We start from the raw sequence: 19,829 nt of genomic DNA, 5'->3' as shown, positions 1-19,829 counted from the left end.
GTGCACAGCTACTACCTGAACTAGTTAAACATCAAGAACTGAAGTGGAAGCTGTAAAGAAGAGCACGTGAATTAGCTCATCCTTGTGGAGGACTGCACTAACCATCTCTACCCTCCCCACTGCCTTGATTAGGAGGACTAGGACTCTTTCTCCTCTGCTTCTCTTGTTCTATCCAAGAGGAGCAATGGGAAGAAAGCTGGATTTGCTTTTGCAGAGCTAAAGATGTCTTTCAGAGAAAGCCTTGAGACTCAGCAATCTTTGCTGCAATGCAGGGGAATAACTGGAAGCAGAGCCTAGGCAATCTTTCTAGTAAAGATGGCAGGGTAATCCTTCTAAGATTCCTTCAATGTGCTTAATAGTGATGACTGAGACCAATTAACTCTCACACCCAAGTTGCTCTCTACATGTTCAAAAGACAGACTCTCTTCTGTTAATGCTTGAGTCTCTGAAGACCCCTATGGATCTCCTAAGAGATGTGCTTGGAGGAACAAAAAGTATCAGAAGCCTAAAAGGCAAATTTTCTGAACTACCTGTAAGTAGAAAGTGGTGTTTAAATTACATGCATTTCCTCACCAGCCAGGACAGCAGAGGAAAGTATTTGAAAGACTGAACAGCCATAACAAGTACATTTGTCAGATCACTCCAGCACGTGGCTTTTGGCTAAAAAAAGAAAAAAAAAACCAGTAACAAAACCACAAAAAACCCAACCAACCAAAAAATTCCCCAAACCAACACATGAACTGTTTTGCATACTTAATTAAGACAAGCACAAGACCAAGAAGTTTGAGATCTGAGGCTGCTATGTGCTTGCTATAATATGGCATCTTTCAGAAACAGAAATGATAGCAAACCCAGCTGTTAAATCACTGACAGATGGCCAAATCAGTTGTATAGTTAACGCCTTAACTCCTGTTAGACAAAATCTAAAAATTATTTTTAAAAATGTAATGATAATGTAAGAATTGATTCCAGTACACACCCGCTTTTCTGTCCATATCAAGGCATTTTATTGAGGTATAAACTTTGCAGAAGATGAGGTAACAATTTGCATAGGACTTACACAAAATAACTTCACAATTAAAATTTAATTGGCATTAACTACTGCATGTGGAGGATTGATAATTCCTGCTTGTTAAATTCTCCTCACTGCACAGTTCTGTTAATGCTAGTGGTAGGACCATGTAGTATAAGGTACAGCAGTTGTGGGTAATGAAACCAGTCTGAGAATGCTTTCATGCCAACACTGCAGCTGCTTCTCATCAGCTGTTTGTTCAGGGATGACTGAGACAGACAATGCTTGCTGCAGCTTAAAGTAAGCTGGCCCAATTCAAGAAAAGGGACGCTAATGTTCTTGTAGCAGGGACAGTGGGGTAAGTGTGGTTTTATTGTTCGGGGGCTTACTGAGCTTTTGATTTGTTTGTTTAAGAAAACTTTAAAAATTTTTGGAATAAAAGAGCCCCTGGTTGTTAAATTACTTTGAATTTGGCACTTGAGTTTTAAGCTGTCAGGTTTGTTAAGGCTAAAACATGCAAGTCTTGATAAAGATACATTCTTGTGTTATTAAACACTCCTCTTACACACTTACATGAAAATAACTTCATGCTCTATTTCCTCAAGTTCAGATTTTAAGAAATTCTATCAGTGTATCTTTAGTGTAGCCATTCAAGCTTGCAAAATAATTTCACAGAAGTTGCCTACAAAACATTCAGTTACTATCTGACATGTTTTAAACTTTCCTTGCTGGTGAATGTCAATATTCTAAGACCTAGTAGCAATTCCTGCAAGACAGTAAGAATCACGGTATCATTAGAACTATACTATAAAATGTACACAAGCATATACAGAAAATTAACCAGACAAATATCAGTTGCCCATTGAAGTAAATTTTCTAAACCAATTCAAAAATATTATCAAAATACAAAACCAGCTTAAAAAAATAGCCTGAGGTAAAAGTTAAATGCACATAGCAATCTCTTCTTTAAAAAAATAGCTGTATTGAAATTCTAGGTACTTTGAAAGTTACTTATTGTCAATAAAAACTTTTGCTAACCATTGTAAAGAGTACTTCAACTAATACAAAACTATATAAACATTGAAAAAGTACAATACTGTACTTCCTTTTAAAAATACATAGTTATGACAATTTAAACCTTTACCATGCACACAGTTAACTGGCTTTGGATTAGCTGCTACTGTTGTCCATGGAAGAGCCAGCTAATTCTGTGTGCTGCTGACTTTCAGCTGTGCTAGGACAAGGGACTCTACCATGTCCATTTGCCTGAGTAAGTCGTTGGCTGTAAAACAAAATGTAGGCTTGAGCCTTGCATACTTCTTCCATAGTGCACATGTTGAGTTTTGAATCATTGCAGTGTACCCAAAATCCTGCAATAAGGAAATACACCAGAAAAAAAAAAGTCATCAGGACACTGATTTTAGGTAATTGCATCATATTTAATAATTAATGAGTTTTTTGTCCTAGTTAATGAGTTGTGTACAAATAGTAAATTGTTTCAGTTGATCTGGTTTATTTACCTCAATGTTTTAAAAGCCCAGCTCAGCTTCCTCAGATTTACAAGAGAGTTTATAGCTAGAACAGATTTAACAAGGCAATACAAAAACTGAACTGTTGGTCTACAGAGCTGCATGTCTCATTTCAGGCAGATCAGCTACAACTGATTCCCTTTTGCTTTTGAGAAAAGACTCTCTTTGTATCAGTTTAGAATTAGGAACACCCCTTTCTCCCTCAGTGCTCCTGTCCCAGCTGGTTCCTACCTCCTTCAGAATTGTAGCAGTAGGCAGTGTAGTGCCCTGAGCCAAATCCTTTCCCGTGATGCATTACCACAGCAGACAAGTCGTAGATGAAGCAGTCGGGCAGGAGAGACTTGAGGGATTCCCTGCAGCAATAAGGCTCCATGTTTAGCATTTGCTCAAAACTAACATGTACACCAATCTTCTCACGGTGATTGCGTCCTGACCACCTGGGAAGTTAAACCAAATGAAAACTTAAGTGTTTTTAAGGAAAGAGTACAGCATTCTGAATTATGTTTGAACATAAAATAATATTTTCACTATTATTCTGTGCACAAAAAAAATGCTAGGGTTTTTTTTCCTAAGCTTCCTCTTTCACTTCTTTATTTCAAGGTCTTTTAAATGTATCTAAGGTACCTACTGTTCTCATCTTCTGAAACATCTATTTTAAGATCTCTGCAGTGGTGGGTAGGAAGTATTTTCCACCTGTTATACCTCCTTAGTATTTCTCATTTATTCTATCTCATTTTCAGTTTCCTTTGTATGAGGGACAGATGGTACTGATGTTGTGCTATGAGTTCACAGAGATGCAGTGTCTACTTCCCTTCTCTGAGGCTAAATATATTTATGTATTTGGATACAGGATTGTTATCTGAGACTTCCACTGAATACAGTCTGTGCATTAGTGATTATGAACATCCTACTCTACCACAAGATTAATTTTTACCAATAGAGTTCAGAACAAGGTTAGTAGGTTTTGACTGAAAACAAGGATAAAATAATTTTGGTACTAAAGTAGCAAGTACTGAAATCCAAAAAGTTAAAAGTTAAAGCTTAAATTTATAACATATCTTACTGATGTTTCAAGTGTACAAGGAAAAGAAGTTTCTAGTAACTATTTCTCACTATACTAGTAAAGGGAAATGAAACTGATCTGAAAAACACTGATCCTAAGCAATGGTAGAGCAAGACTGAATCTGTGAGTTTGCAACAGTTTTTGTTGCAGTACTACTTACCTAAACCGTTTAAGGTGTAATCTGAGAACCTGAGGTAGTCGACACACCATCAGCTGCTTCTGAGCTTCTGTGAGTATAACTGGTTTAGAAGAAAACTTCCTTCGTTTTGCTGAGGTCAAACACACAGTTACACAATACAAATCTTGGTAATGGCCTTGTACTTCAGTCTAAATTTATCCACAGAATTTGTGTGGACTTAATTATTTATGGTACGTGCCTCCTTAAAAAGGATACACTCTGAGAGCCATTTTGCAATGATTATTTCACAATGCAAGTAAAAAACACTTGTGGTCACTTACATTAGTCACCTTAATTTAAAAGGTGATGGCTTCTTCAGCTGGGAGTACCCCAGAAACCCCATTAGTGTGTCATGAGACTGTATCTAAATGAAGCATCACACTTCAAAACATGTTTTGAACAATTTAATCTTCTAGGGGGCAAGTAACAGCTATCAAGTGACCACAGCAGGGCATAAGAAGAAGGTCTTTGTTTGCAATGTACTTTTAAGACTCCTATACTTGCACTGTCAGTTTATATTTTACACAGAGAATGTACGCATGAGTACATACTGCCTTTACTCACTGTTGCACTGATCACATGCATATATCTTTCCTTCCAAAGCTTCAGTTTCTGTAAACTTGGCCAGCATTTCTGTCAGCAGACATGGATACTGAGACGACATCTCCTTGCCATTGCAGTGATACCGCTCGGGAAACTCCAGGGACAGGTCCCAGAAAGGTTCTATGGTGTTTGATTTATTGTCACAGGCAAGACATGTAACCTGTAAAAAAGATATTTCACCAGCTGCTTACACTCAAAAATGTACTTTGCTAAACATGTACCATAACAAAGCTCTAAAAAGAGATTCTTTTTCCTAGAGAAAACCAAGGGTAACCAAAGACAAGACAAAGTCATTTAATGACAGAGATGATACACCTAATTTCTTTTCTCTGAAGCAGCATGTCCAAAACCGTTATCACAAACAAGTAAGTGTTCTTATGTTTTACTGAGAAACAAAAACAGTGTCAAAGTGTTCTGTCTGGGACTGTCCAAAAGAAAGCAGCTGGTGAAGTCTCAGGAGTCTTTTCACAAAAAGGAAAATTTACATGAGAAATTATAATGTAGGTTAATTTAAAAATAAGTCAAAATAAATCAAAACCACACACACACACACAAAAGAAAAACAAAAGGAACAGCTGGGGATTTTAAAGTCATATCCTTCTTACTTTGTAAGTCTTCCAGGGAAGCCTGGATTAGGAAGCACACTTCTTCAAAGAAAAATTAACAGGTAAAAACAATTTATTTCTTCTTTCAGTAAGTGGATCCATCGTCACACTAGGGAAAGGACAAGCAGTAAGACAACATAAATAAAATGTAAAGAAGTGAAGTGAGTCAACCTGGAAAATGCAGATACTACAGGCAGGAGACAATTAGTTTATTATAACATTCAATACTTAGGAAAGTAAGTTAAAAGAAGTAGCTCTTCTAAGCTGGAAAGACAACACACTAGGTGTTGCATGCTTCCTATTCAGGAAAATACCACAAGTTGTTCGGAACAACTAATGCAAAGACATAGTAATAAAGGAATGAAAATTCATGTGACATCCAAAATTGTTATTTCACAGGGACCCTTTCAGACTGCTGCTGCTCCACATAAATTTGGTGTAGTTCTCTTCAGTGTGATTACTAAGCCTACACAAGTGTGAAAGTACACTCGGTTTTGTTCAGATGCTCCTTTGTTTTCCTCTGAAGGTTTGCTGTTAGATAATTATTCACCCTGCTTTGGTATTTCATGATCATTTATATAAGGCCCTATCTGTCACCTCGTGGTATCTTCCTCCTAGGTGTTCTTATAACTGCACTCAGTAGCTGCAAAGCTTATACTCCATCTCTGCATTAGCCACCGAGTGCACATGTGGATTTGTATCCCAGCATGAACATTCAGCAGTGCAGTTAGGAAAGCTGTTAACTGCTTTAAATTCTAAGATGAAATGCCACTGCCTTGTTCTTAGAAAACAAAACTTCAAAACTTACATGGCAGAAAAGAGGAGATTCTTCTGTTTTAATTTACACTGTCAGGAGCGTCTTTGCAAGTGCTAACATCTGGCAACGTTTCAAAGCCACAAATTATTAGTAATTCAGAGCTGAAATCTAGACATGGGAGACAAAATGGTATGTTTGGCCACAGTTCAATCACACTCCAGCTTAATCCCAGAATGGCCAATAAATTTCTGCTGTACAAATGGGTAATTTTGTTGGGCCAAAAGTTTATTTAATTGATGAGTTATGTAAGAATTTGTTGCGCGTGAATGCACATTTAAGATTAAGGAGCTCAGGATGTAGAACACACGTGACTCCAATACAGATAATTTTAACACATTTTGAGGTGTTAAATTTAGTGTATTATATTAATAATCTAGGTTAAGATCTTCTTTCCCAACTAGCTAAGGAGTACTAACCCAGAGAAAAATACATTAATAATAGATGGAGCTTCCAGTTTTTCTCATCAAAAAACCAGGAGAACACAAACAGATGCAATAAATCTGCTTCTCATCTCGTCATGCAACTGTGAGCAAAGCTGATTTGTGGGGACAAAACCCTGTACTGATACACAGCAGCACTTATTTCCTCAAATCCAAGCCAGTCCTCTCTGCAGCAGAGTTAAACTCTGGGATTTCTGTAGCTGCCAACAGTACGGTAACCCGATACACCCAGGCAAGGGCACCCAACCCCACCAGGCCCTGCGCGCTCCCTGCTCCTGGATGTGGTGGGAAAGGACAGCCAGGCAAGGCTGCAACAAGGGTGGAAGTGTTTTTCTTAGCCAGGCTGGGCTTACCAAGTGGCTTACTCAAAAAGCAGGAGGATTCCCAGCCTTCTGTGGAATTCATCTGCACTGTCCACTGGCATTGGCTTGGTGACATTCCCATCACTCTTCTTTCTGTCCTAAATGGGACTCCTTTATCTCAAACTCCATTATCATTCACACAGTGCAACCCAGATTTTCTTTCTCCATGAGAGGGCAGAAATTGTAAAAACTGTTCAAAAGTTGGTTGAAATTTTATAAAACACAAAATGAACCCCAACATGAACTCAAAGGGCAAAAACTTCATGCATTTGTTCCATGTAACTTTGTACAGTAAAAGTATGCACAACAGTAATAGGGAAGTGTGTCTACTCTAGCAATCTGGTTAGTGATGTCTATCTTTATGATTATACTTTTTAAATTCAGAGTTTGATTCCACATTCCCTTTGTAATTCAGAATTGCTATTATAAGAAGTTTTAATGCTGTCATTTATAGCAAAGCAAATGAAAAGTTCACACAAGAACAAAATAAATTACAGATTTTAACTAGTCTGAAATCTCTACCTTATGTTCTGCCCTGACCACCCTCTCATGCCTTGAACACGGGTACTAAATACAATTGTTTGGTTAAAGCTTAGTATTCAATCATGGGCCAAAGGCTAGACTGAAAAGAGCTGGATCAAATTGCTTGATTCAAGCTAAGCACGGAGACTACTCAGACAAGCATCACTGTGGCCACAATAACGTGACAGACAGCCACTGCCCTGGATGGCATTCAGTGTAAGTGCAGCCAAAGAAAATAGTTAACATATTGCTGCAGAAAAAGCCAAATTCATCATCAACTGTTTTGCCTATGTTCCCTGCACTTCCATGGAAGAAACAAAACTCTTAACCACCTCTGCTCCAACTCTCCTTTGTTGTTTTTAAGAAGAGTAAAATAGCCAGTCCCATTTTTATGCTTTCACTAGATGAGACATATATATAGTGATTAGTAACTCAATTTTTGCACAAGAAAGTAATCGAAGTTGAAGGGTATCTCTGGAATGTATAATTCATATGACAGTCAGCATTAAAAAAACCCAACTGAACTTTGTAATGATAAGCATACAGTATCCTCAAAATTATCTTTACCTATTTAGCAGAATAACATAAAGTATAACCACAGATAACTGCAGTCTGTGTTTCAATGGCTTCTTACAGATTAATGTAAAACGTTACTTTCATCTAGTTGGGAAACAACTTGACAATCATTTTGGAGGTCAGGCTAAACGTAAAAGCACAAAGACTAACACCAAAATACAGAAATCAGTATACATGACATCAACTGGTTTAAGAGCAAATTGTCCCATTACCTGCCTCAAGTTCTTACTTTCCAACAGTCTATTCAGTGGGAGACTTCATACCCAGCAGTACACAGATCACCCTCAGCATTCTCCCCCAAACTCCAACTCACAGCATACTACCCAAACCAGAAGGTTTTCAAACAACTCAAAAATCACATTTCCCCTTTTCTCAGACAATCTGTCCTGAAATATGCTTTAAGAATAGTTTACATATTACACTGGTTAGAACCTCCTTCACTCCTCGAGACCTGGCATATTCATTTCTCTGATCACTGCACACTGTTATTCTGCCGTGCTGAGCAGGAGCAGGGAGAAGCATCTTGCTCAGATCCCATCTTAAAAATGATCAGGAAGTAATCAAACTGCTTAGGAAGTTTTAAGCATGCCCAGAGGTATAAGAAGCTAGTTCCTACCAGGCATTGCTATAAAAAATACTGGAGGCAATTTTTCTGAACTCTGAGAAGCCTGCAGATGACACAAAGCAGGAGCAGTGGCTGGTAAGGCTGGCTGGGGGCACTGTCACCCACTGGGAATGGGACAGGGCGGGACAGGGCGGAAATGGGACCTTATGCAGCTCTACAAAAGGAAACATCATGTCCTGCTCCTGGGCATGAGTCACTCAGGCAGCAGTACAGGCTGAGTGGGAAGAAAAGGACCTGGGGGACAAACTGTCCAGGAGCCAGAGATGTGCCCTTACGGCAAAGGAGACCAACAGCCTCTGGAGCTGCACTTGGCAGAGCATCACCAGCGGGTCCAGGCAGGTGTTCCCTGCCCTCTCCTCAGCTCGCACACAGCTGAAGTGCTGGGCCCAGTGCTCAGAAGAAAGGGAGACATGGATATGCTGGAGTCCACCAAAGGGCTAGGAAGATCATGAAAGGCCTTGGACATATCTGACATATAAGGAAACACTCAGAGAGCTGGGACTGTTTAGCCCAGAGAAGGAAGTTCAAGGTGGATTTCATCCTTGTACAAGAATTTCTGCTCATATGATTTCTGAGTACATGTGGCACACAATAAAATCTGTTATTTCAATTTCTGGGTTTTTAGAAACACACCTGTCCCCTTCCTTGTTTAATATGGACAAAGTTGAAATAAAGATACTTTAAAAATTTTTGTATACTGTGCTATTTAGTTGGTACCATTTAAAAAAACACAAGCCAAAAAACTCTTGATAACACCTAACATACTTGAGCTATTGAAGTGTACTTTAGAGATCAGTGAGCCAGTGTGGGTCAGTTTACCACGGCCACATGAGTTCACAGCACAGTAGTTTCTCCTTTCCCACTGAGGGACTGAGGACAGGAGACAGTAAGTACCTTCCACAAGAGTACAAACACTGAGGGATTGAAAAGAACTAGGGTTTTAACAGACATATTGGGATCTCCTCAGTCCCAATGGGATTGAGAGGTACGAGCCACTTTCTCCATCACTGCAGGAAGACTAGCATGTGAAGACAGAGCAGAGGAGAAGGGTTTTGCACCTACAATGTAGATCTTTACTTATCTTAGACATACCAGTTATTGCAGTTTCACAGCACTGCAAAGTAAAAGGCTGAAATCCTAAAACAGGTATTAGAATAAATATAAAATAAAAAACCAGAGGCAATTTGCTCATGCCATTCCTGGAGTTATGAACTACCTAGTCTAGTACTCCACAAAACAGTAAAATATTTCAAGCAGTAGATGAAGAAAATTTACTTTAAATCAGCTGAGAAAATAGCAAAACATAAACAACTCATATACAATGTTCCACTGTTTTGACATCACCCAAAACTTTTTTCTAGTTATCAAAAGCACAAGATCTAGTTATCTAGTGAACTATCTATCTAGTTATCAAAAAGCACAAGATTCTCAAACACTCAATTCTCTGCTTTCTTAATCTTAGATCCTAAATTCGGTTAGTGCTGAACCAGGCAGCACTTCAATAGCAACAGACTGATGGCAAACTCAGGTTTATTACTTCCCTTCAAGTTAAATTAGAACTAGAAGAAAGAGGGAAAAGTTGAGCTGCACATGTGAAAGTAATGTGATACCTAAGTAAACACACAGCTTATCAGCACTGGAAGGGATCCTCTGTGTTCTTTATCAAGAGTAGCTCATAGTATTCCTGAGGTTTGAAGGTCAGGAAGATTGACTTCATGGCACTTGAGTATCTCACAGAATCAAGTATCTTGAACTTATATTCTCTGTACAACAGGCCAGTAAGTATGGTAACATTTTAGGGGTTCTAAAATGGAAGGCAACTGCACACAGAAACACACTTCCCAATTCCCCTTTCTCAATGAAGTAAGATGTAACTTAACATGCCAGAATAAAATTCCGTCTTATTTTTAATAAGGGTAGCTGGGAACAGCTCCAATTATCTTCTAGAAAGAAGCTGTAATACTGTCACAGTATTACTATATTTATTTTTATTACTGTGTTTATCACAGTTTTACTTTCTCTTGTGGGTAGATAAAGTTAAGCCTGTAAGGATTGAACATACACTCATTGCTTTTAAGAGCTAGCCCTGTCCAAGATGCAATGACACAGCAAGAAGTTTGGGGGTTTTTTCCAGCCCTGCATGGGTGTCTTCTTGCCTTTTCTGTTGACTTCATTACAGCAGTTCTGACAAACGCCTAGTGAAATCATGATGTAGGAATCTTACCAAGGAAAAGAAAATAATTGCCTAACAGAATTTTTAAAGAGTTCATCTTCCCATGTGCAAACACAAGGGACTAAATCATTAAGATGATCTGAATATATTTTACAAGGAAGGAATTTAAATATTCAGGGCTTACCTTTTCCTTATAATATTTATCATGTTCAAAACCACAAGTGACGACTAAACATAAAAAAAAAAAAAAAAGGAGTGGCTAAAGACAAGGGGAACACTGGGAGGGGTAAAGTGTTGAACAGTCTGTGGGAACTGCCTAATGAGCCAGGGAGAAATGACTAGATAACAGCCTCAATTCTCTTTTTCTTGTTCCTCTCATTTCACTGAGGCATTCTTGAGTTGATCAAGGCTGTATTCTGCACACAGACATGGAGCAGCTGCAGTAAGAGCTGTATGTAGTCACAGAAGTCAGGGGATACCTCAAAACTGCTTAATTCCCTTTCTGGTTTACTCAATAGTGTGGAAGTGAGGATTTCTTCTTTGTTTTGTATTGGTTTTGTTTTAGTTTACTCATGAGAGAATTCTCACTACTCCTCTCCTGGTCTCAGGAAGGTGGGAGGGTTTCTAGTCACAAACCTCACCATAAAAAGCTAAAAATATGTGAAAGTAGTTATTACTGAAATGATGCTGTGTCTTTAGAGCCTTGAAAATTCTCACTAAAGCGATGAATCCTGCAAGGAGGTTTGCAATGCAAGCAAACCTTGTCACTATTCCTAAAAAAAACACCTTATTTTGCTGGCAAAATTGCTATTTTGGAGAGGAATGGAATTTTCAAACAAAAAACTCCTTAATGACATAATATACTAAACACCTCCAGTTGTGCAACACTGATGCAAGATATCTAGTGCCAAGGAAAGGAAGTATGTCACAGAAGTGCTCGTACTCTGGGCCAGGCAGAAGGTAGCTGGTGATCCAGTTTTACTGATAGATCTAACAGTTTCCAGTAGCTTCACAAAACCTAAAATGACTGAGGGCTGACATATGCTGCAAACAACCCTGTTACCTTCCTATGAAGTTTACAGCGATCGTAGCAGTAAACAATCCTACCTTAGTCAAAAAACACTTGGATTTCCAGTTTTACATAATAAAACATTAAACTATCAATCAACTAGTCAGAATACCAGGAACAGACATTTTTGTGTTAAGCCTTTTCTTTACACACAATATTCATCAAATGCTTCCACACTCCCTCAGTTAACATGTTCATGTATACTACAAATCCATTCCAGGAGCCAGGAACTTCCCAACTTCTGTTCCTGCTGCAATGTGGTTAGTTTTTAGATTAATTCAACAGAAACGAGCATTTGTTTGTTCAGTCAGTATTCAGACATTTATACACACTGTTATGATATGCATAATAGCAGTGAACACACTGAAATACTTAACAAGGAGCTGAGAAGTAGGGAAAAAAAGGAGTCATGCAAAAAGGAGAACCACCATTGCCTCCACCCCACAAATTTGGTTTCTGTGTTGACAGAGCCTTCGGTATCTTTGTGTTGCAATAGAAAAGAAGTATTAGTATTTCTGTATATAAAATCATGGCATGCAATTACTCACTGGTAATCAAGCTCAAATTCAAGCTATTTAGTGAAATAATATCCTGTTTGACATCCATTACCTAAGCAGTTTCTACTCACACTAGATTAACCTTCCTTAACACCTTTTATCTAGTAGCACTATAGTGATAAGCCAGATACTTGAAATTGTAAATTCTTCATTCCTTCAAATGAGGTGGTGCTTAACAGCAAATACAAGTATTTCTCAGTAGGTGGAAAGGTGTGTTTTAAAATAACAAATGTAAGACTTTTATGATTAACGGGTGTATTGGGTTTGAATGGTTGAGTTCTTGGTAGTGGGAGGACTACAAGGTAGCTTCTCTTTAAACTGTGTAATATTTCTTCTGAAACTGTGTAATATATCCTCACCATCTCCCCTCAACAGTTATAAATGTATAAACCTTTGAAGTATGTCCATACCTGACTGACTAGAGTAAATCCAGAACTATAAACCATTAAACACCTTTAAAAAAGTAATCATAAAACATACCTGACTTAACAACTGTCCATGAAAAATGTTGTTAACCACATTCAAAACCTGCTTTATAAGTTTTCTTTGAGAAGCAGGGATGAGAGCTGGGTATCTGGTCCCTGTAGTCTCCAGTTCCTGCTGTACTTTATCCAAAAGTTCACAGAGAAATTCCTGAGCATCTTGCTGGGCATACCCTCTGAAGGCTGGAATTAGTCTCCACACAGAATGAAGCATGGCAAAAGGAGACACCAGAGCCCATTTGCCAGACCACATAACCTGGAACAGAGTATGCAACTCATGACAGAGAGAAATATGCTTTGAACTGGGCTCCCTGGGCTGAATAAGTTCCATACTTTTTGATGCTCCTCCACTTAATCCAGAGGATAAACTAGGCCGCCTCACAGAATATGATCCCTTTGCTTTCTCTTGGTTTTCATTCACGTGTAATGTTGAGGCAGCTATTGACAGGTGTTTGGATGAAGATCTTGTTTTACCATTGGTTGCTGTTGCCAGCAGTTCCTGAGTTTGGTTGAGATCAAGCTTTAAAAAGCATTCTCGAAAAATAAGTAAGTGACTTAATACCTGCAAGACAGAATTCATATAGCATGTGTTTCCCAGGTTTCTCAGTCCTGTTACTCCAGGAGTCACTGTAGGCCTTCGTTTAATTGGAGAGTCACTTATTTTTTTCAATCTCAGTTCTTCTGAGGTATATGTTTCTTTCAACTCTGCCAAAAATTCCATGTTCTGTGATGTTCTTTGAGGGTAGGGTTCTGGTTTTGAGGACATTCTAATCTGATTTTGTAAACGACTGCTCTTTCTTGGAGGCATCTTTTCCATCTCTGCTTTCAACTCACGCTTTCGTTCTTGTCTCCTCTTCCTAGCTTCATCCTTTTTTAGCTCTGCTTCTTCTTGACGTCTTTCTTCTTCCAAAATCCTTTTTCCAGTAGGTGTCAACTCAAGCCACGATCTGAACACTTTGCCGAGGACGGCACGCCGTCGGTGCCAGAGAGCTGTGAACATCCTGTCTTCCTTCCGAAGCGTGGCCTGGGCACCGCCGTGTGCAAGGTAGGAATCATCACTGGTACCCATAGAACGCAAAGTCCTCCCACTTCGAGTAGTGCACTCATAGTTTTGACTCTTGATTGCACTTAACGTACTCCGCAAGAGTTTTAAGTCTCCGGTTGCGTTGTCATTGAGAACGTAATCGTCGCAGAGATAGCAGAACACGTAGAGCTCGTTCACCTCCAATGCCACGGGGTGGCTGCTCTCCTGAAAGTGCTTTAGTGCATGCTCTTCGATGTACCTGCCACACGCTACGTGCGAGCAGCTGAGGCACGCCCACACCGACTCCGTGGTGTTGCAGTCCATGCAATGCCATTTCTGAGGATTGAGAATGGAGTGATCTTGGGCCAGGCGCAGACGTCCTACGTGCTTACATTTATCCATTGTTAAAACTGAAATTGCAGAAATATGCTGGCAAAACACATCATCCAAACTGTTTTCTGCCCATGATATTTCAACCTGCAACTAAAAAAAGAAGAAAATTATAGTTCATAAATACCCAACCATATCCCTTTTACAGGAGTCAGTGTACCAAATTCATATTAACACGAAGATCACACTATCCTCATTCAGCTGAGTCCCACCAAACACATGAAAGAAATCACTCACGTGGAGCCACACATACTCAACACCCTCAACAGCAGTTCCACTTTCACACTAAATTGCCGGCATACCACTGTTTATATTCCCAGCGCTTGGCGGCTCAGGACTGAAGCATACTAGCTACACTTTCAGCCTGGTTTGCTTTTTTTTATTAAGGGGCACTGATTTTGTTAAAAGATGCTGTTACAGAGTTCCCATTTAAGAGCGGGAAAGGCTGTTCAGAGAAGCTGTGGATGCCCCCCATCCCTAGAACTGTTCAGAGCCAGGCGGGATTGGACTCTAAACAACTGGATCTAATTGGAAGTGTCCCTCTGCACAGCACGGGATAGGACTACAGGATCTTTATGGTCCCTTGCAACTCAAACCATTCTGAGATTCCAAAATTCTCATATTAATTCTACCCCTAAGCATACAGGGGCAGAAGTGCAAAGTTCACTTAAATTTATTATGTTTACACAGTGCCAACAGTTCAGACAAATGGGGCTTTATACAACTCAAACCCTTAATTAAACCACACCTTTAATTAAATCACTGCTCCTCTGTGCCCATTATACTATTTCTAGAATAAAGTATCTTAAATATCTACATTTTAACACATCATCCTAACACCTCTGAAAGAGTAACTTCGCAAAGCAGAACTTGATTTCTAAAGACAGAAATACCAGGAGGTATCTACATCGGTTACCACAAACTCTATAAAAACTTTCTAATTCAGCTCTTCAAAAGTTCATTTAAAAATCTGACTAGCACTGGCTTATATCTTTCATTAAGTTTGTATGGTTGCACTTATTTGTTCAAAGCTGCTGGTTTTGCTTCTTCCTATAAGGTGCATTTACCCAAAACAGTCTCTGATTAGCAAAAAATTAAAGAGACGGCGATTCATTCTTGTTTTTACCATTTTGACTATCTTGAACATCTAGAGAAAAATGGTAACAATGCTGTGATGCATCAGGAAATGATGACATTTGATCTGGGGCATTTGTGCTCACCACATACATCGCTGACCAGAAGGGCCAAAGAGCACACAGCACCAGCACCACTATGCACAGTGCTTGCCAGATGAAACAATTAATTCACCTGAGGAGTTCAAGGCTTTGTCAAATATTCAGTCTATGCCAAGTGAGATGAGTTTGCCATTACAAATACATGCTCTGGACCCAACTTAGGCTGTACAGTATAAAGGTCCTGGATTCTCTGCTTTACAGGTGAATAAACCATACTACAAAAATACTGAGTGATTTACACAACTCTGGATAGAACCAAAAAACCCATATTCCTGCTATTAGCTTTAAATATGCTAATATTTACCAATTTCTACAGTTCTGAAAAACTGAATAGATTTCTCAATATAGAACAGATGTTTAGTGTAAAATAAGCATTAGCTAGAGGAAATCCTAATGCACGTGACATGACACCACTAAGGAAGGGAAACAAGTAAAAGGTTGCAGATGGCTAGAAAAGAAGCTCTAATTTTCATCTGGTACTTTGATAAAAACTGTCGTTAAAAGATTCAACCAAAAATGGCTTTGTTTGGTTAACTGGCCCATGGCTAGTGCCTTTTAAAATATTACAATACAGATACCAACATAAGAGCTGTAATAGGTCTCCAAGCACATAATACCCAGCATTGCACATGTTGTATAGAATTTATTCTGTAATGAAGAAAAGCTTGAATCAGCTGTAGAGAAACTAAAAAACTGTACACAGTTTTACATGCCCCTGTTAATCTCTCACTCATTCTGGCTAAGAGTTGTTTCCAGTCCATACTGACTGCACCAAAGAATTACAGACACCACAACCCCTGCACCACCAAGCAGCTCCCAGATCAAGTACCAGCCACAGTGTATTAGGGGAGGTCGAGATCTCCTGTGTGCTATGGTCAGCAGATCACAAAAGTAAGGGCTTCCTTACTCTTTCATCTTGTTGCACCCATAACATTAATTCATTCTAAAAGGCAATCTTATCTGCAGGCTGCTAATTAGATTCTTTTACAAATAATTGTGCACAGTAAGTTTGCTTTTTATATTGTCTTTATAAATAAGATCATCAGCATTATCTCACGTCTTCTAGTCTGACAACCTCTTTTCCACAGCAAAGGGGAACTTTTGTAACACTGATAAAATTCAGGATAGCAATATGTATGTAAAGCGTGCTGCAATAATTAAATACGGTACAGAGAATTTTAAGGGAAAAGACTTCTCTTTCTGGTTTTGGACTAACATATATAGATTCTACTGCATAACATATTAGTAACAGTCCTTTCCAGCAGACCAGAAAAGAACACTAAACCTTGCCTTCCCACAGGGCTGTCACACACAGCAACGCTGTCAGTCACAGCAATCTGAGGGGTCAACATTTTCTGGGCTTGTTAAAGTCACTGTGTAAACCCTATGCCTTTTTTTTCCTTCATTTTAATACTATATGGGCAAATTTTTTCTCACACTTTTAAAAACATTCTCAATACTAAAACTACTTACATGCCTCAGTATAAGCAGATATTGGACTGAGGACAAAAACAGTCCACTGATTTCTGGGCAGCCACTGTGTAAATCAGGACTGCACATTCAAGCTCCTCATGCAAAAGCAGCACAATTCTACGAAAGAGCAAGATCAGCACCTCGAAGGGAAAAACCTAAAGCCCCAGCTCCCCCACCAGCAAGCAAGTCAGCATGACATTTTCCCACCTACGTCGATGTGTGGAGAAAAGAGACAGGGTGGAAGGGGGAGGGGAAGGAAACATTTTAGCATGGGAGAAGACTTTTTTGGAAAAAAAAAGTGAAGAAATCAAAATGCAGTTTGGTCAAAAAGACAGCAATATCTGAAAACACTGCAAAAAAGCTTAGAGTACAAAAGTGAGACAAGAAAACTTCAGATGAATGTCAAGCAGCACACTGACATAATGAATGTTTGAAGTACTGAGACTGCATCAACCCACAACATTTAAAAACTGTACCTTAGAACCAAAACTTGGCAAAAGATCTCAGGGCACAAAACAGGAGTGAAGTGACAATGATGGAAGAAACAGGAAAATTACTGCACACTCATTCCCACACCTGAAAACTGCAGCTGCAATAAAATAGTACAATCTAATGCTCTGATGTTAAAATTCCCTAAAGGAAGTTATTCAGCCCTAGTTTCTGCATTCTTCTCTCCTGAGGTTCAGTTCTGTGCACACACACAAAGAAACTTTGAATTAGTTGACCAGCACTTCAGAGATCAAGCCCCCCTCTGTGTTCTTACCACAGACCTGAGCTGAAGCAGTAAGCAAAATAACAACTACTAGCATATAGAATACTACTATTGAAAGCACTAAGTTGTCTGGAAACAGAGAGATATACAGAAATTTTTTCTTGCACCAAAATTTCACAAGCTAGAATAAAGATATATAGAAAAGGATTTTTTTATTGTACCATATTTCAGCCTTACTGACATGTTAATTCCTTTTGTTCCACTCAAGAAAGGCTGGCAAAATGTACATTTTTGGGTAATTAATGAGCTGAAAAAGCACGTGATGCCAAAAAAACCAACTTATAAGTCATGAAAAATGACGGTTTTCTTCCATTTCTGCTCCATGCCAAAAAAAAAATCAAGATTTTAACAATTTAAGGGCGATTTTCACAGCTAAATTTATAAAACATAACTATAAAGGAAAGGCTGTATTTTACCCCTAGTCACTACTTGTGTAATTAATTGCCTGACACATAAATGAGAAGTCTCCAACATTAGACTAGAAATGCAGTACAAAATTTTACAATTATATACACACACGTGTGTGTGCTCTTGTGGCCCATTTATATTCTGGCTTTTATATCAGATGACTGTTTACCAACTGATTCTCATCAGGCTCAGAGTACCTGCTGAATATCTGAAAACGCAGGAATCATGGGTACTTAAACAACTCAAAAGTTTTAGATAACAAATTCAGTAACTAGAAGGAAGATGTACTGCTTTATTGATTTTTAAACGAGTTTTCTTTAAGAAAACAACTCAACGAAACACTTATGTGCATAACTTCCAGCTGCAGTACAGTCCAGCAGGCGTAACGATTTAGACTTGAAATCAAAGCAGCACTTCAAAAAGAAATTTTGTGAATTATTTCCGATTTCTAACAGAACAGTCTTTGTCAAGAAACCCCCCAGTCTCCCTTCCTTGGAGCCGTGCCATTTAACTTTTTTTGCTCTATTTTTTTCTTTTTTTTTTTTTTTTTTTTTTACCAGCTAAAGAACGTACATCCAATGTGCTGCCTAGAAGTTGCCATTTAGCCCAGGACACCACAGACAGCGGTACAGCTTTACATTGGATGTCTACTGCTGCAAATAACCGCGCGTTTCCTGCGGAGGAGACCTGACGATAAACAAACACCACAGATTGAAGCACTTTCACACAGGCACCAAAAGCACTGACTAAAACACACAGGCACTTCTTACTGATCTGAAGTTACACTTGACAGTTGAGCTCGTTTAGAAAAACGAACATCTCTGACTGCTCTGACAGCTCCAGCTCTGACAGCCCTGCAAGCACAGACGCCCCGCAAGGCTGGCCAGGGCGCGGTGCCGCGGGGCCGGTCCCGCAGAAGGTCCGGCGCTCCCCGGCGCTCTGCGACATGGCGCGACTTCGCCTCGGCCACCACAGGCAGGAGCCGAGAGCAGCGGGCCCTGCTCACGGCCGCCCTCCGCTCCTCCCGCGCTCTCCCTCACCTCGACGTCCTCCCGGCCCCTCAGGGACGCGTACGACAGCGGGCCCCATGCAGGGGTTCCCCGCCACACACCGAGCGCGGTGGGCAGGCGGCAGAACGCCTGTTGCCCGGCGGGAGTGGCGGTCCCAGGGTCCCGCTTCCCCGACCCCACGCCGTACCCGGCTCGCCCCCGCGATAACGAGCACCTCCTCCTCAGGTGTCCCTCCGCAAACAGCGCGCCGCCCCTACCATCCCTCCCCGAGGAAAAGGCGCCGCTGTCTCCCGCCCCGCGCTCCCCTCCGCCGGGCACCTGCTCCCCGCAGGCCGGCCCCGGGGGCGGGCTGGCAGCGCCGCCGCACCGCTGCCGCTGCCGCTCCCGCCCGCCGGTCCCGCACGCACCCTTCACCCGCCGCCATCTTGGACGCCCCGAGCCGCCGCCGCCGCCTCAGAGCGGCCCCTCCGCGACGTCAGTGCCGCGCGGGGCCGCCCCCGCCCGCCTCACGCCCCCCGCCCGAACGGGGAGCGCGGCGGGCGGCGGGGCCCGCGGGGAAACGCGCGGCGGCGGCGGGGGAGCGCCGCGAACATCCCCGCTCCCGCCCACCGCCCGCACCCCCTGCCGCCCCGGGCCCTGCCGCCGCCCCGCACCCACCTGCCCATCGCCATGTGCCGGCGGCGCGTCTGTCACCAGATTTGTAGTGGTAACCGAAGTCCTTCCCACGTCTCCTCCCACCTCCCCCGGCCTACCCCGCCCGCCGGGCCGAGCGGGCCGGTCCCGCGGGGCTGGACGCGGGAAGCCCGGTGGGAAACGCCGTTGGTCAGTTCCCGGAGTGCCGAGGAGCTGCCGCTGCCCCGGGCCGGGCCCGCGGGGCACCTGTTTGCCCCGAGGTGGGTCCCTA

At 41.0% G+C, this 19,829-nt stretch overlaps 1 protein-coding gene across 5 annotated transcripts; it reads right to left on the bottom strand.

Annotated features, from left to right (window-relative positions):
* Positions 1-983: 983 nt before the first annotated feature.
* Positions 984-19,607, bottom strand: USP44 (ubiquitin specific peptidase 44). 5 transcript variants are annotated; one of them, XM_030960572.1, is made up of 6 exons: positions 19,583-19,607; positions 12,612-14,120; positions 4,347-4,545; positions 3,765-3,873; positions 2,773-2,978; positions 984-2,382 (listed from the first exon to the last, which is right to left on the bottom strand). In XM_030960572.1, the coding sequence occupies exons 2-6, from the start codon at positions 14,037-14,039 to the stop codon at positions 2,183-2,185; spliced, it is 2,142 nt and encodes a 713-aa protein (XP_030816432.1). In that variant the 5' UTR covers positions 14,040-14,120; positions 19,583-19,607; the 3' UTR covers positions 984-2,182. The 5 variants fall into 5 exon arrangements, with proteins under 5 accessions (XP_030816432.1, XP_030816431.1, XP_030816433.1 ...); XM_030960571.1 differs by lacking the exon at positions 19,583-19,607 and adding an exon at positions 19,333-19,375; XM_030960573.1 differs by lacking the exon at positions 19,583-19,607 and adding an exon at positions 19,333-19,375 and having other exon boundaries at positions 3,765-3,843.
* Positions 19,608-19,829: the final 222 nt, after the last annotated feature.

Source organism: Camarhynchus parvulus, chromosome 1A, assembly GCF_901933205.1.
Source record: "Camarhynchus parvulus chromosome 1A, STF_HiC, whole genome shotgun sequence".
In the NCBI taxonomy this organism is placed as follows: Eukaryota; Metazoa; Chordata; class Aves; order Passeriformes; family Thraupidae; genus Camarhynchus; species Camarhynchus parvulus.
Note: the sequence above shows the minus strand (reverse complement) of the source record. Positions and strands in the feature narration are given on the sequence as shown.

What these genes read in the sequence shown, in the direction of transcription:
- USP44 (XM_030960572.1), bottom strand. Translation starts at nt 14,039, where the DNA reads ATGGATAAATGTAAGCACGTAGGACGTCTGCGCCTGGCCCAAGATCAC. An exon ending in ATGGACAGTTGTTAAGTCAG is followed by an intron (nt 4,546 to 12,611) that starts GTATGTTTTATG and finishes TCTTTTTTACAG; the next exon opens with GTTACATGTCTTGCCTGTGA. An exon ending in CTGCTACAATTCTGAAGGAG is followed by an intron (nt 2,383 to 2,772) that starts GTAGGAACCAGC and finishes TCCTTATTGCAG; the next exon opens with GATTTTGGGTACACTGCAAT.